This window comes from Notolepis coatsorum, assembly GCF_963971535.1.
Source record: "Notolepis coatsorum genome assembly, chromosome: 17".
Classification (NCBI taxonomy): Eukaryota; Metazoa; Chordata; class Actinopteri; order Aulopiformes; family Paralepididae; genus Notolepis; species Notolepis coatsorum.
The window spans coordinates 84720902-84735347 of NC_140181.1; the positions used below are offsets into that span (position 1 = coordinate 84720902).

The 14446-nt window shown below is 54.8% G+C and overlaps 1 protein-coding gene across 1 annotated transcript in view; it reads right to left on the reverse strand.

The window, feature by feature from the left end:
• The window catches only part of grip2a (glutamate receptor interacting protein 2a), a gene marked incomplete at both ends in the record, with an annotated part of 104738 nt that overhangs the window by 68954 nt on the left and 21338 nt on the right, over nucleotides 1–14446 (reverse strand). The window contains 1 exon segment of the mRNA XM_084333531.1: nucleotides 12250–12330. Coding sequence (XP_084189657.1) covers nucleotides 12250–12330 — 81 coding nt within the window.

The following is a 14446-nucleotide window of genomic DNA, read 5'->3' on the forward strand; positions in this document are numbered from 1 at the left end:
ATGATGGAATTCAAGTTCATGTTTGTATTGATCACATAGGCAGGCTACACATGGCGTATACTATAGGCTACATCATACATGGCAGTGAGATTCATTGTTCTTGTATATGCTCTCGTATTATTGTTTATATAGTGTGGCAATTCCAGGTGTAGGGGTGGCAGAATAAACAACACACAGACAGGTTGCAGTTCCCAAAATCATACTCTTTATTTTCTTAGTCAAATAATAACGGTTTGCTGTCGGCCGGGCGGCGTCTCCGCTCTGTGGCCTTTTGCCTTGCGCTGCTACGGGGGACTGAGAGGAGGCTCCTCGGCTCCATTAAGTCCCCCCTCTCCAACAGGCGCACCGCGCCGTGATTCGCTAATCAGGTAATCACTCTGATGGGTATTTAGTGACAGGTGCGTCCGGAAGCGGACGCCCAAACATGGGCAGCGCCCAGCCATTGGGTCGCCACATAGCGCCCATCAATCACCAAGCCCAGGGGTGGCTTGGGGTTGCCACAGTACCCCCCCTCCAGCTCCGACCGTCGGGGAAGAGCGTCCGACGCCCAACAGGCATCCTTCCTGGAGAGGGCGTCTGCGTTGCCATGCGCCACCCCTGACCTGTGAATGACAGAAAAGTTAAATGACTGTAACTCCAGAAACCATCGAGTCACCCTGGCATTGGTCCCCTTTGTCTTGGCCATCCAGACTAGGGGGGCGTGATCCGTCACCAGCGTGAAACGCCTCCCCAGCAGATAATAGCGGAGCGTCTCCAGTGCCCACTTAATTGCCAGACCTTCGCGCTCCACCGCAGAATAGTTGCGCTCGTGTGGCAGTAGCTTCCTGCTCACATATAAAATCGGATGTTCCTCACCCTCCAGTTGCTGGGAGAGGACCGCTCCCAGTCCCACCTCTGATGCGTCCGTTTGTACCGTCATCTCCTTGTCGAAGTTCGGGGAGATCAGCACCGGTCCCGAACAGAGGGCAGTCTTGAGGTCCTCGAACGCCGCCTCCGCCTCCGGTGTCCACTTCACCGTGAACGGCCGCCGCGCCTGGGTCAGATCTGTGAGGGGAGCAGCGCGAGCAGCAAAGTTAGGGATAAACCTCCTATAATAGCTCGCTAGCCCATTAAATGTCCTGACCTGCTTCTTGGTTAAAGGGCGAGGCCACTCCCTTATTGCATCAATCTTCCTCTTCTGCGGTTTCACATTGCCCCGGCCTATTGTGAACCCCAGGTACTCTGCCTCTTCTAATCCCAGCCTGCATTTCTTTGGGTTGGCGGTGAGACCCGCCTCCCGGAGGGCCCCCAACACCGCTCTCACCTTTTGGAGGTGGGTGTCCCAATCTGACGAGTGGATGATAATGTCATCGAGATATGCGGCTGCATACTCCCGATGGGGCCGTAGTACTCTGTCCATCAGCCTCTGAAAGGTAGATGGCGCCCCATGCAGGCCAAACGGGAGAACTTTATAATGGAACAGCCCATCTGGGGTGGAGAAAGCCGTCTTCTCCCTTGAGGCGGGGGCCAGAGGGACTTGCCAATAACCCTTCGTTAGGTCTAGTGTCGTGATAAATCTGGCCAGGCCCAGTCTGTCAATGAGCTCATCCACTCTAGGCATGGGATAGGCGTCAAACTTTGAAATCTCATTAAGCTTCCTGAAATCATTACAGAACCTGGTTGTTGAGTCGGGTTTTGGCACTAAAACAATAGGACTGGACCACCCGCTATGAGACTCCTCAATTACTCCCATCTCCAGCATGACCCGCACTTCTCTTCTGACTGCCTCTCTTTTTGCCTCTGGGATACGATAGGGCTTCAGCTTTACCTTGTCTCCCGGGCTGGTAATGATGTGGTGCTGGGCCAATGTGGTGCGGCCCGGCGTGGCCGAGAACACGTCCCGGTTCTGTTGGACCAGCTCCCGAAGCTCCTGCCGTTGGGTCGGGGACAACTGTTCCCCGATGGGAACATCGGCCGCCTCTGCCACCTGCTGCGCAAAAGGGGGAAGAGGGGGGGGCGAGAGCAACACATCCCGGGCATGCCATTTCTTCAACAGGTTAACATGGTATAACTGTCGATGCTTCCTACGGTCGGGCTGGTGGACCTTGTAGTTGACGGGACCCACTTTCTCGATTATGTCGTAGGGTCCCTGCCATTTGGCTAGGAATTTGCACTCTGCTGTCGGTACCAGTACTAGGACTCGGTCCCCCACATTAAACTCCTGTGGCTGTGCGCCCCGGTCATAAATGCGCTTCTGTGCGTCTTGGGCCTGTTGCATGTGTTCTCTCACCACTGGCCAGAGCGCCTTCATCCTGTCTCTCATTACCTGCACATGCTCTATGAGAGACCGGTGGGGCGACGGCTGTTCCTCCCAAATCTCCTTTGCGATGTCCAGGAGACCCCGCGGCTTGCGGGCGTAGAGCAGCTCAAATGGCGAGAAGCCAGTGGAGGCCTGTGGGACCTCACGCACAGAGAACATCAGAAAGGGCAACAACTGATCCCAATTCTTCCCATCCTTCTCCATCACCTTCCTTAGCATGCTTTTCAGGGTCTTGTTAAAGCGCTCGCACAGTCCATCCGTCTGTGGATGGTATATGGAGGTTCGTAGCTGTTCCACTTTCATTAGTTTGCACATTTCTTTCATGACCCGCGACATAAAGCACGAGCCCTGATCCGTGAGAATAGAGTCGGCAATTCCCACCCGACTAAACAAATGAAAGAGCTCCCGTGCCACAATTTTGGCCGTCACCGTGCGTAACGGGATGGCTTCGGGGTAACGGGTAGCATAATCTATGATTACCAGTATATACTGGTGGCCTCGGGACGATTTAACTAGAGGGCCCACTACGTCGAGGGCAATTCTTGAGAATGGGGTCTCAATGATGGGCAGCGGGATCAGAGGACTTTTATATTGTACCTTTGGTGCTGCGCGTTGACACTCTGGGCAGCTCCGGCAATAGTCCTCTACCGCTCTCTTCATGCCCGGCCAATGGAAACGCGCCCTTATGCGCTCCATGGTTTTGTCCACGCCCAGGTGCGCTCCGAGGATATGTGAATGCGCCAGCTGGAGTACAGTGGGAATAAAGAACTTCGGTACCAGCAATAGATCCCTAACCTCATCATTCTTTTTTACAACTTGGTACAGCAATTGTCTTTTTATTGCAAAGTGAGGATATGGCAGGTTACTCACCCCCTCCACGGGATTTCCATCTATGGTCTTGATATTCGCCCGGGCCTGCGTTAGGTTTGGGTCTTCCAGCTGGGCCGTTCCGAACTGACCCGCCAGGTCCCTCCCCACCTCGTCCGCCTGGGGGAACTCCGCAAAGGGGTCCTCGTCACTGTTATCCGTCTCGGGGCCCGCTTGGGGCGCTGGCGCGTCGTCACCCACACCTGATGCCGTCTCTGTCTCACTCCCCGGTATATCCAGGGGTTCCGGCGCGTCGTCACCTACATCTGAGGCCGTCTCAGTCTCACTCCCCGTTACGTTCAGAGCACACACCTTTGGCTGACGTAACCCTTTCTTCTTCCTCGGTTTACCCGTAGAGGGTGGGGTGCGCGGGGAGATGACGGCTGAGCACAGCTGGCGATACAGGGGGCAGTCTCGACCAATCAGCAGCGCTACCGGCAGGTTAGGTATGACGCCGGCTGTCATCGAGCAGACCCCCTTGGTGGTTGTCAGGGTGATCGGCGCTGTAGGATACAACTTTGTGTCCCCGTGCACACAGGACACTGACACTTGCGGAGCCTCTGCGTCGCAGTGTGCCAAATGGGGCTGAACCAGCGTTATGGCACTACCCGAGTCCAGGAGCGCTACGGCATCTTTGTCGTTGACGCGCACGGGTAAAAGTGTCGCCGATGTTTCCTTATGGGCCCAACAGGCTGCGCCATAGTTGCACGTCTTTCCGCGGGGGTCTGAAGCTGCCGCCGATGGCATGGACACATCCCGGCCTGGGCAGTTCCACGAGAGATGCCCGGGCTCGCCGCAGTCGTAGCAGCGTCTTTGGTCCTGGTCGAACAGCGGTCTTCTTCGGGGTAGTTCGGGCTCACCTGCGTTCCCTACCCGGCCCCTTGGGCTGGGCTCGTCGGGACCCCTCCTTGTTCTCGGCCGCTCTGGCTTTTCCCCTCGCCCCCCTTTGAGTAACTCCTGCGTTACCTGGTGGGCCTCCACAATATTCACCAGCTGCTCCACGGAGCGGGGGTCCGCTTGACTCGCCTGCTTCTTCGAGTCATAGGGGAGGGCTCTGACAAAGCGGTCCATACTTTTTCCGTTATTAAATTTATATATATATATATATATATTTTTTTTTAATTTCTTTTATTCTATTCTGATAAAGTCTATTGTTGTTTATTCTGCACCCCTGATTGCCAGTAGACTATGCCCGCATTCTCCACCACTGTGGCAATTCCAGGTGTAGGGGTGGCAGAATAAACAACACACAGACAGGTTGCAGTTCCCAAAATCATACTCTTTATTTTCTTAGTCAAATAATAACGGTTTGCTGTCGGCCGGGCGGCGTCTCCGCTCTGTGGCCTTTTGCCTTGCGCTGCTACGGGGGACTGAGAGGAGGCTCCTCGGCTCCATTAAGTCCCCCCTCTCCAACAGGCGCACCGCGCCGTGATTCGCTAATCAGGTAATCACTCTGATGGGTATTTAGTGACAGGTGCGTCCGGAAGCGGACGCCCAAACATGGGCAGCGCCCAGCCATTGGGTCGCCACATAGCGCCCATCAATCACCAAGCCCAGGGGTGGCTTGGGGTTGCCACAATAGGCTACCCAATACTGACATCAAAATAGATTGTATGCCTCTAGAAATCATATGCAGCAGGTAGAAAATTGACGAAAAATCCGTCGCGATTTGGAATAAAATTGAGGAGAACTTTAATCCCTGGGTATTAATCAAACAAAACGGGAAAAGGCAGTCATATTCCAGCACGGTCTTTATTAGTGTTTGCGCTGCCCAGGCAGCAATGGTTAATAGATATCATATCCGACATCACCGTACGTGTACACGTCTGTCAGCCTGTCACATAACACGCTTCCCTCGGCTTAGTCCATTTTTCCACATTTCATGGGGGTGTTCCATTACCGTATATGGTTAATCAGGGCGGTTTTGGTATGCAAATACGTGAAAGTGTGCACGAGCCTCAGCGTAGGACCAAGGTGATATTTATCATGACAGGTGTGCGTAGGACCTGTGTACGCACGTGTGATAAATCCCTTTTTTTTTGTGCGTGCACACATTCTAAATTATGTGCTTACGTGTGGAAATAGAAGGTTTTCTAAGAAAAATTGATAAATGAGGGCCCTGGCCTATACCAGCTGGCACTCGTTAGTAATTATTAATCACAGGCACTATTTAGACCTGCCCGTTTCTCACAGTCATTGTCGCACCATTGATTTGTTTTACTGTCATTGTCATTGTTACCACAGTTGGGTTCGGTCGTACTCACCTTGGCACCAGTATTCCCCGTGAGTCCGTTCCTCTCTTAGTCCTTATTTTTCCAGCATTGCTGAGTATTGTTTTCGGGTTTTGCAGTTCGCTTTTGTTTAGTAACCGTTTTGATTTGTGATCATCCCATTGCCGTTGTGTCCTTGGGCAAGACACTTAACCTACTTGCCTCGTATGAATGTATATGCATGTGAATGAATGTTGGTGGTGGTCGGAGGGGCCGTAGGCGATGATTATTCGCCACGCTTCCGTGAGTCTGCCTCAGGGCAGCTCTGGCTGCAATTGTAGCTTACCACCACCGGTATGACTGTGTATGAACGAATAATGGACTCTGTGAAGCGCTCTGAGTCAGAGAAGAGCGCTATATAAATCCAATCCATTATTATTATTATTATTATTATCATTGTTGCTTGCAAACTGCTCAGTAAAAGCCTGTTCACTTCATCCCGTCGTCTCAGCATCTTCTCTCTCTGCTCATGTTCTTGCATTTGGGGTCTCCTCTTCTATACCCACACCGAATCCCTCACATTCCTCTATTCCTCTAAATCTGACTCTCGCTCTCAAATAATCTTTTGATGGACTGAGAGAGAGATGAGGGGGGGGGGGGGTCAGCTCCATAGCCCACCAGTAGACTGAGAGAGAGATGAGGGAGGGGGTCAGCTCTGTAGCCCACCAGTAGACTGAGAGAGAGATGAGGGGGGGGGGGGGTCAGCTCTGTAGCCCACCAGTAGACTGAGAGAGAGATGAGGGGGGGGGGGGTCAGCTCTGTAGCCCACCAGTAGACTGAGAGAGAGATGAGGGGGGGGGGGTCAGCTCTGTAGCCCACCAGTAGACTGAGAGAGAGATGAGGGGGGGGGGGTCAGCTCTGTAGCCCACCAGTAGACTGAGAGAGAGAGATGAGGGGGGGGGGGGGTCAGCTCCATAGCCCACCAGTAGACTGAGAGAGAGATGAGGGGGGGGGGGTCAGCTCCATAGCCCACCAGTAGACTGAGAGAGAGAGATGAGGGGGGGGGGGGGTCAGCTCTGTAGCCCACCAGTAGACTGAGAGAGAGATGAGGGGGGGGGGGGTCAGCTCTGTAGCCCACCAGTAGACTGAGAGAGAGATGAGGGGGGGGGGGGTCAGCTCTGTAGCCCACCAGTAGACTGAGAGAGATGAGGGGGGGGGGGGGGTCAGCTCTGTAGCCCACCAGTAGACTGAGAGAGAGATGAGGGGGGGGGGGGTCAGCTCTGTAGCCCACCAGTAGACTGAGAGAGAGAGATGAGGGGGGGGGGGTCAGCTCCATAGCCCACCAGTAGACTGAGAGAGAGAGATGAGGGGGGGGGGGGGGGGGGGTCAGCTCTGTAGCCCACCAGTAGACTGAGAGAGAGATGAGGGGGGGGGGGGGTCAGCTCTGTAGCCCACCAGTAGACTGAGAGAGAGAGATGAGGGGGGGGGGGGTCAGCTCTGTAGCCCACCAGTAGACTGAGAGAGAGATGAGGGGGGGGGGGGGGTCAGCTCTGTAGCCCACCAGTAGACTGAGAGAGAGATGAGGGGGGGGGGGGTCAGCTCTGTAGCCTACCAGTAGACTGACAGAGAGATGAGGGGGGGGGGGGTCAGCTCTGTAGCCCACCAGTAGACTGAGAGAGAGATGAGGGGGGGGGGGGGGTCAGCTCTGTAGCCCACCAGTAGACTGACAGAGAGATGAGGGGGGGGGGGGGTCAGCTCTGTAGCCCACCAGTAGACTGAGAGAGAGATGAGGGGGGGGGGGGGGGTCAGCTCTGTAGCCCACCAGTAGACTGAGAGAGAGATGAGGGGGGGGGGGGTCAGCTCCATAGCCCACCAGTAGACTGAGAGAGAGAGATGAGGGGGGGGGGGGGTCAGCTCTGTAGCCCACCAGTAGACTGAGAGAGAGATGAGGGGGGGGGGGGTCAGCTCCATAGCCCACCAGTAGACTGAGAGAGAGATGAGGGGGGGGGGGGTCAGCTCTGTAGCCCACCAGTAGACTGAGAGAGAGATGAGGGGGGGGGGGGGGGGGTCAGCTCTGTAGCCCACCAGTAGACTGAGAGAGAGATGAGGGGGGGGGGGGGTCAGCTCTGTAGCCCACCAGTAGACTGAGAGAGAATGAGGGGGGGGGGTCAGCTCTGTAGCCCACCAGTAGACTGAGAGAGAGATGAGGGGGGGGGGGGTCAGCTCTGTAGCCCACCAGTAGACTGAGAGAGAGATGAGGGGGGGGGGTCAGCTCTGTAGCCCACCAGTAGACTGAGAGTGAGATGAGGGGGGGGGGGTCAGCTCTGTAGCCCACCAGTAGACTGAGAGAGAGATGAGGGGGGGGGCGGTCTCTCCATAGCCCACCAGTAGACTGAGAGAGAATGAGGGGGGGGTCAGCTCTGTAGCCCACCAGTAGACTGAGAGAGAGATGAGGGGGGGGGGGTCAGCTCTGTAGCCCACCAGTAGACTGAGAGAGAGATGAGGGGGGGGGGGGTCAGCTCTGTAGCCCACCAGTAGACTGAGAGAGAGATGAGGGGGGGGGGGGGGGTCAGCTCTGTAGCCCACCAGTAGACTGAGAGAGAGATGAGGGGGGGGGGGGTCAGCTCTGTAGCCCACCAGTAGACTGAGAGAGAGATGAGGGGGGGGGGTCAGCTCTGTAGCCCACCAGTAGACTGAGAGAGAGATGAGGGGGGGGGCGGTCAGCTCCATAGCCCACCAGTAGACTGAGAGAGAGATGAGGGGGGGGGGGGAGTCAGCTCTGTAGCCCACCAGTAGACTGAGAGAGAGATGAGGGGGGGGGGAGTCAGCTCTGTAGCCCACCAGTAGACTGAGAGAGAGATGAGGGGGGGGGGGTCAGCTCTGTAGCCCACCAGTAGACTGAGAGAGATGGAGGGGGGGGGGTCAGCTCTGTAGCCCACCAGTAGACTGAGGAGAGATGAGGGGGGGGCGGTCAGCTCCATAGCCCACCAGTAGACTGAGAGAGAGATGAGGGGGGGGGTCAGCTCTGTAGCCCACCAGTAGACTGAGAGAGAGATGAGGGGGGGGGGGGTCAGCTCTGTAGCCCACCAGTAGACTGAGAGAGAGATGAGGGGGGGGGGGGTCAGCTCTGTAGCCCACCAGTAGACTGAGAGAGAGATGAGGGGGGGGGGGGGGTTCAGCTCTGTAGCCCACCAGTAGACTGAGAGAGAGATGAGGGGGGGGGGGTCAGCTCTGTAGCCCACCAGTAGACTGAGAGAGAGAGAGGGGGGGGGGGTCAGCTCTGTAGCCCACCAGTAGACTGAGAGAGAGATGAGGGGGGGGGCGGTCAGCTCCATAGCCCACCAGTAGACTGAGAGAAGATGAGGGGGGGGGGAGTCAGCTCTGTAGCCCACCAGTAGACTGAGAGAGAGATGAGGGGGGGGGAGTCAGCTCTGTAGTCCCACAGTAGACTGAGAGAGAGATGAGGGGGGGGGGGGGGTCAGCTCTGTAGCCCACCAGTAGACTGAGAGAGAGATGAGGGGGGGGGAGTCAGCTCTGTAGCCCACCAGTAGACTGAGAGAGAGATGAGGGGGGGGGGGGGGTCAGCTCTGTAGCCCACCCGTAGACTGAGAGAGAGATGAGGGGGGGGGAGTCAGCTCTGTAGCCCACCAGTAGACTGAGAGAGAGATGAGGGGGGGGGGGGTCAGCTCTGTAGCCCACCAGTAGACTGAGAGAGAGATGAGGGGGGGGGGGGGTCAGCTCTGTAGCCCACCAGTAGACTGAGAGAGAGATGAGGGGGGGGGGGGGGGTCAGCTCTGTAGCCCACCAGTAGACTGAGAGAGAGATGAGGGGGGGGGGGGTCAGCTCCATAGCCCACCAGTAGACTGAGAGAGAGATGAGGGGGAGGGGAGTCAGCTCTGTAGCCCACCAGTAGACTGAGAGAGAGATGAGGGGGGGGGGGGGGGTCAGCTCTGTAGCCCACCAGTAGACTGAGAGAGATGAGGGGGGGGGGGGGGTCAGCTCTGTAGCCCACCAGTAGACTGAGAGAGAGATAGGGGGGGGGGGGGGGGTCAGCTCTGTAGCCCACCAGTAGACTGAGAGAGAGATGAGGGGGGGGGGGGTCAGCTCTGTAGCCCACCAGTAGACTGAGGCTACGTTTAGACGAGCGTTTTGTGAACAGAACAGAAGTCATCTTGCGGTTTCACTTTTAATTTTACGTTTAGACGAGCGTTTTGGGTGGAATTCTCCGTGCAGACGACGCTGTAACGACGAACCCCGCTGTCACACGCAGACTGTGGATGGGGAATGTGATTGGACCAAAGCAGAGTCACTCGCAGACAGTGGGTCCACTCACGCCGCGGGACAGATTCTTGTGTATTTAACCCTTTCACTGCCACACGACAGCCGGTTGTGTGATAGTAAAGGGTTAACCTTCTGTCGTGTGGCAGTGAAAGGGTTAAGAGTACTGCCAATGTAGCCTTCAGGTGATCTCCATTGATATATAGTCAGACATACTTGCTTTGTTTACGTCTCGGCTACTGGCGCATACCTGCTACCTATGACGTAAGCAGTAAGCGCGACCAGAGCCGTGACAACCCTTTCGTCATCGTTTTAACAGATTTATACGGTTTAACAGTTTAGACGAGAGCGCAAAGCTTTTGCGTTTCTAGGAATTCCACCCTGGAAGGTAGTCTCACTTTTTTGCGGTTTCACCCCGTAAAAACGCCGTTTCCGTATAAACGAAAGGCACATCCGAAAAAATATTTTTGCGGATTCACCTGCTAGCGTTTCCGTCTAAACGGGGCCTGAGAGAGAGATGAGGGGGGGGGGGGGGGGGGGGGGGGGGGGGGGGGGGGGGGGGGGTCAGCTCCATAGCCCACCAGTAGACTGAGAGAGAGATGAGGGGGGGGGAGTCAGCTCTGTAGCCCACCAGTAGACTGAGAGAGAGATGAGGGGGGGGGGAGTCAGCTCTGTAGCCCACCAGTAGACTGAGAGAGAGATGAGGGGGGGGGGGGTCAGCTCTGGGTCAGCTCTGTAGCCCACCAGTAGACTGAGAGAGAGATGAGGGGGGGGGGAGTCAGCTCTGTAGCCCACCAGTAGACTGAGAGAGAGATGAGGGGGGGGGGGGGTCAGCTCTGTAGCCCACCAGTAGACTGAGAGAGAGATGAGGGGGGGGGGGGGGTCAGCTCTGTAGCCCACCAGTAGACTGAGAGAGAGATGAGGGGGGGGGGGGGGGGGGGGTCAGCTCTGTAGCCCACCAGTAAATTCTGACAATGGGCTGAAATTCAATGCATAAATTTAAAAAAAAATTAAAAACAGAAAATAAAGAAAGAAAAACAGGAATAATCATCCCCTTTCATCCACTGAAACGCTATATCCCATATCTCCGATGTGGATGGATCAGAATGAGTTTGACCTCAGCGCTGAGGGATCAGCGCCTGTGGCGCTGTGAGACATGGACCTCGTCAGGACTCCCTCTGGTCCCGTGGAGGCGCAGGGGGGGACGACATGGACCTCGTCAGGACTCCCTCTGGTCCCGTGGAGGCGCAGGGGGGGACGACATGGACCTCGTCAGGACTCCCTCTGGTCCCGTGGAGGCGCGGGGGGGACGACATGGACCTCGTCAGGACTCCCTCTGGTCCCGTGGAGGCGCGGGGGGACGACATGGACCTCGTCAGGACTCCCTCTGGTCCCGTGGAGGCGCGGGGGGGACGACATGGACCTCGTCAGGACTCCCTCTGGTCCCGTGGAGGCGCGGGGGGGGACGACATGGACCTCGTCAGGACTCCCTCTGGTCCCGTGGAGGCGCAGGGGGGGACGACATGGACCTCGTCAGGACTCCCTCTGGTCCCGTGGAGGCGCAGGGGGGGGACGACATGGACCTCGTCAGGACTCCCTCTGGTCCCGTGGAGGCGCGGGGGGGGGGGGGACATGGACCTCGTCAGGACTCCCTCTGGTCCCGTGGAGGCGCGGGGGGACGACATGGACCTCGTCAGGACTCCCTCTGGTCCCGTGGAGGCGCGGGGGGGGACGACATGGACCTCGTCAGGACTCCCTCTGGTCCCGTGGAGGCGCAGGGGGGGACGACATGGACCTCGTCAGGACTCCCTCTGGTCCCGTGGAGGCGCGGGGGGACGACATGGACCTCGTCAGGACTCCCTCTGGTCCCGTGGAGGCGCGGGGGGGGACGACATGGACCTCGTCAGGACTCCCTCTGGTCCCGTGGAGGCGCGGGGGGGGACATGGACCTCGTCAGGACTCCCTCTGGTCCCGTGGAGGCGCGGGGGGGACGGCACGTTGTGCTGCGCTGTTCACTCGCGCTAAACGAGCTCCACCGAGGGAGACTCAGTACCAATGACAGGTCTGCAGCGCAAGCACTCTCTCTCTACCTTATCTAAGCATTTATGAGATATTCAAAACAGGACAACGTCAAAGAAAAGAATGCAGCTGAACGCTTACAAGTTCTGACTTACAAGTTCTGTACAACAAGTCAGCAGGAAGGGTACAACACTTTCAGCTGAGTAATAATGTTGATCAAACAGTGTTGAAACTTGGGTGCATAGTAGTAGAGACATATTCGTATAGTAGGTAGTATTATAGACAAGGAAGATTAATTAGTGGAAAAGTGCATGATAGTAGAAGACAGTACGAAGGTTAGGTTTATTTTTGTTTTGTTTTGTTTTAAAAATTGTATATTGATTGAAGAAGTGTGTTTTTAGTCGACGGCGAAGGATGGGTCGGCTTTCGGCTGTCCTAACTGGTGGGAAGTTCGTTCCATAGCGTACACGTAAACACAATCAACGTCTCAGTCAAAGGCATTAGGACTATTCTCCAACAAGTGAATTGGGCACAACAGCACTGACAACAACAACAGACGTATGATTCGTAGCGTACCTGAAAGGCTGCGTCTCTGCGAGGAATGCGAGTAGGCAGTCCCCCCGGACTCCTTGCCTCCCTTGGAGTACGGCCCATCATCTGAGGAGACAGGAGGGACATGTAGGAGCTGACCAGGACGTTTTGAGGAGCAGTCGACTGCCATGTCAGGAACCCAACACCATCACATCCCCTTCTCTTCAGATGCGACAGCTGCCACTGGCTCCTTTAACCCTGTGAACTCCATCCCTTGTATTGGTTGTGTTGGGGTTATTGCAGGGTGGGGGTGGGGGGTGCCGGGGCAGCCGTAAAAAAACTAACTGCCATGTCCTTCAGGCACTTCGCTAACTCAGACAGAACAATCAGCCCCAACTAGGGAGGTCACACATGCTTGGTTTCCAAGACAACCCATAAGAGAGGGTAAAAAGTTTAAAAATAGCTCCTCTTGGTCTGAGGCGAAGACCCTGGAAAACCATTAATTTGACATGAGACGACGTTCGCAGCAACTTAATGCATGTTGAGCACTAAAGCAGAGTTCCTGGGGAAACAGCAGGCGCTTAATGGGCTGTTCAGACATGGGGAGAAAATAATCATTCAACAGCTGCTACTGAAAATCATGAAATGTTCCATCTATCCGCTCTGCAGGGGAAGTGTTTATGTTTCTGACGCTGGGCTGGCACTATAGATTATGTTGATGTTTCTGATGCTGGGCTGGCACTATAGATTATGTTGATGTTTCTGACGTTGGGCTGGCGCTATAGATTATGTTGATGTTTCTGACGTTGGGCTGGCGCTATAGATTATGTTGATGTTTCTGACACTATAGATTATGTTGATGTTTCTGGCGCTATAGATTATGTTGATGTTTCTGACACTATAGATTATGTTGATGTTTCTGGCGCTATAGATTATGTTGATGTGACGCTGGGCTGGCGCAATAGATTATGTTTATGTTTCTGAAGCTATAGATTATGTTGATGTTTCTGACGCTGGGCTGGCGCTATAGATTATGTTGATGTTTCTGACGCTGGGCTGGCGCTATAGATTATGTTGATGTGACGCTGGGCTGGCGCTATAGATTATGTTTATGTTTCTGACGCTGGGCTGGCGCTATAGATTATTTTTATGTTTCTGGCGCTATAGATTATGTTGATGTTTCTGGCGCTATAGATTATGTTGATGTGACGCTGGGCTGGCGCTATAGATTATGTTTATGACGCTATAGATTATGTTGATGTTTCTGACGCTGGGCTGGCACTATAGATTATGTTGATGTTTCTGACGCTGGGCTGGCGCTATAGATTATGTTTATGTTTCTGACGCTGGGCTGACGCTATAGATTATGTTGATGTGACGCTGGGCTGGCGGCGCTATAGATTATTTTTATGTTTCTGGCGCTATAGATTATGTTGATGTTTCTGACGCTGGGCTGGCACTATAGATTATGTTTATGTTTCTGACGCTGGGCTGGCACTATAGATTATTTTTATGTTTCTGGCGCTATAGATTATGTTGATGTGACGCTGGGCTGGCGCTATAGATTATGTTTAATTTTCTGACGCTATAGATTATGTTGATGTTTCTGACGCTGGGCTGGCGCTATAGATTATGTTGATGTTTCTGACGCTGGGCTGGCGCTATAGATTATGTTTATGTTTCTGATGCTGGGCTGGCGCTATAGATTATGTTGATGTGACGCTGGGCTGGCGCTATAGATTGTGTTGATGTTTCTGACGCTGGGCTGGCGCTATAGATTATTTTTATGTTTCTGGCGCTATAGGATTATGTTGATGTGACGCTGGGCTGGAAGCGCTATAGATTATGTTTAATTTTCTGACGCTATAGATTATGTTGATGTTTCTGACGCTGGGCTGGCACTATAGATTATGTTTATGTTTCTGACGCTGGGCTGGCGCTATAGATTACGTTTAATTTAGGGCGGCTAGGTAGTGTAGTGGGCAAGGCACTCGCCACCAGTGTGGAGACGCTAGGATTCGCGTGTTCGAATCCAGCTCTCCACATTGTTTTCAGTTTAGCTGGTCGTCCGCAGTAATACACATTGGCCGTATTACGGGGAGGGAAAACTGAAGGGTGGGGATCGAACGTTGTGAACAAGCGACTCCTACAAGTTGGTTGGTGCGCCTGCGCAGTAGAATCAGGAAGTGTCGGGGGCAGCGTGAGCCTCCCACGCGTTACTCCTCGCCACTGAGAGATCGAG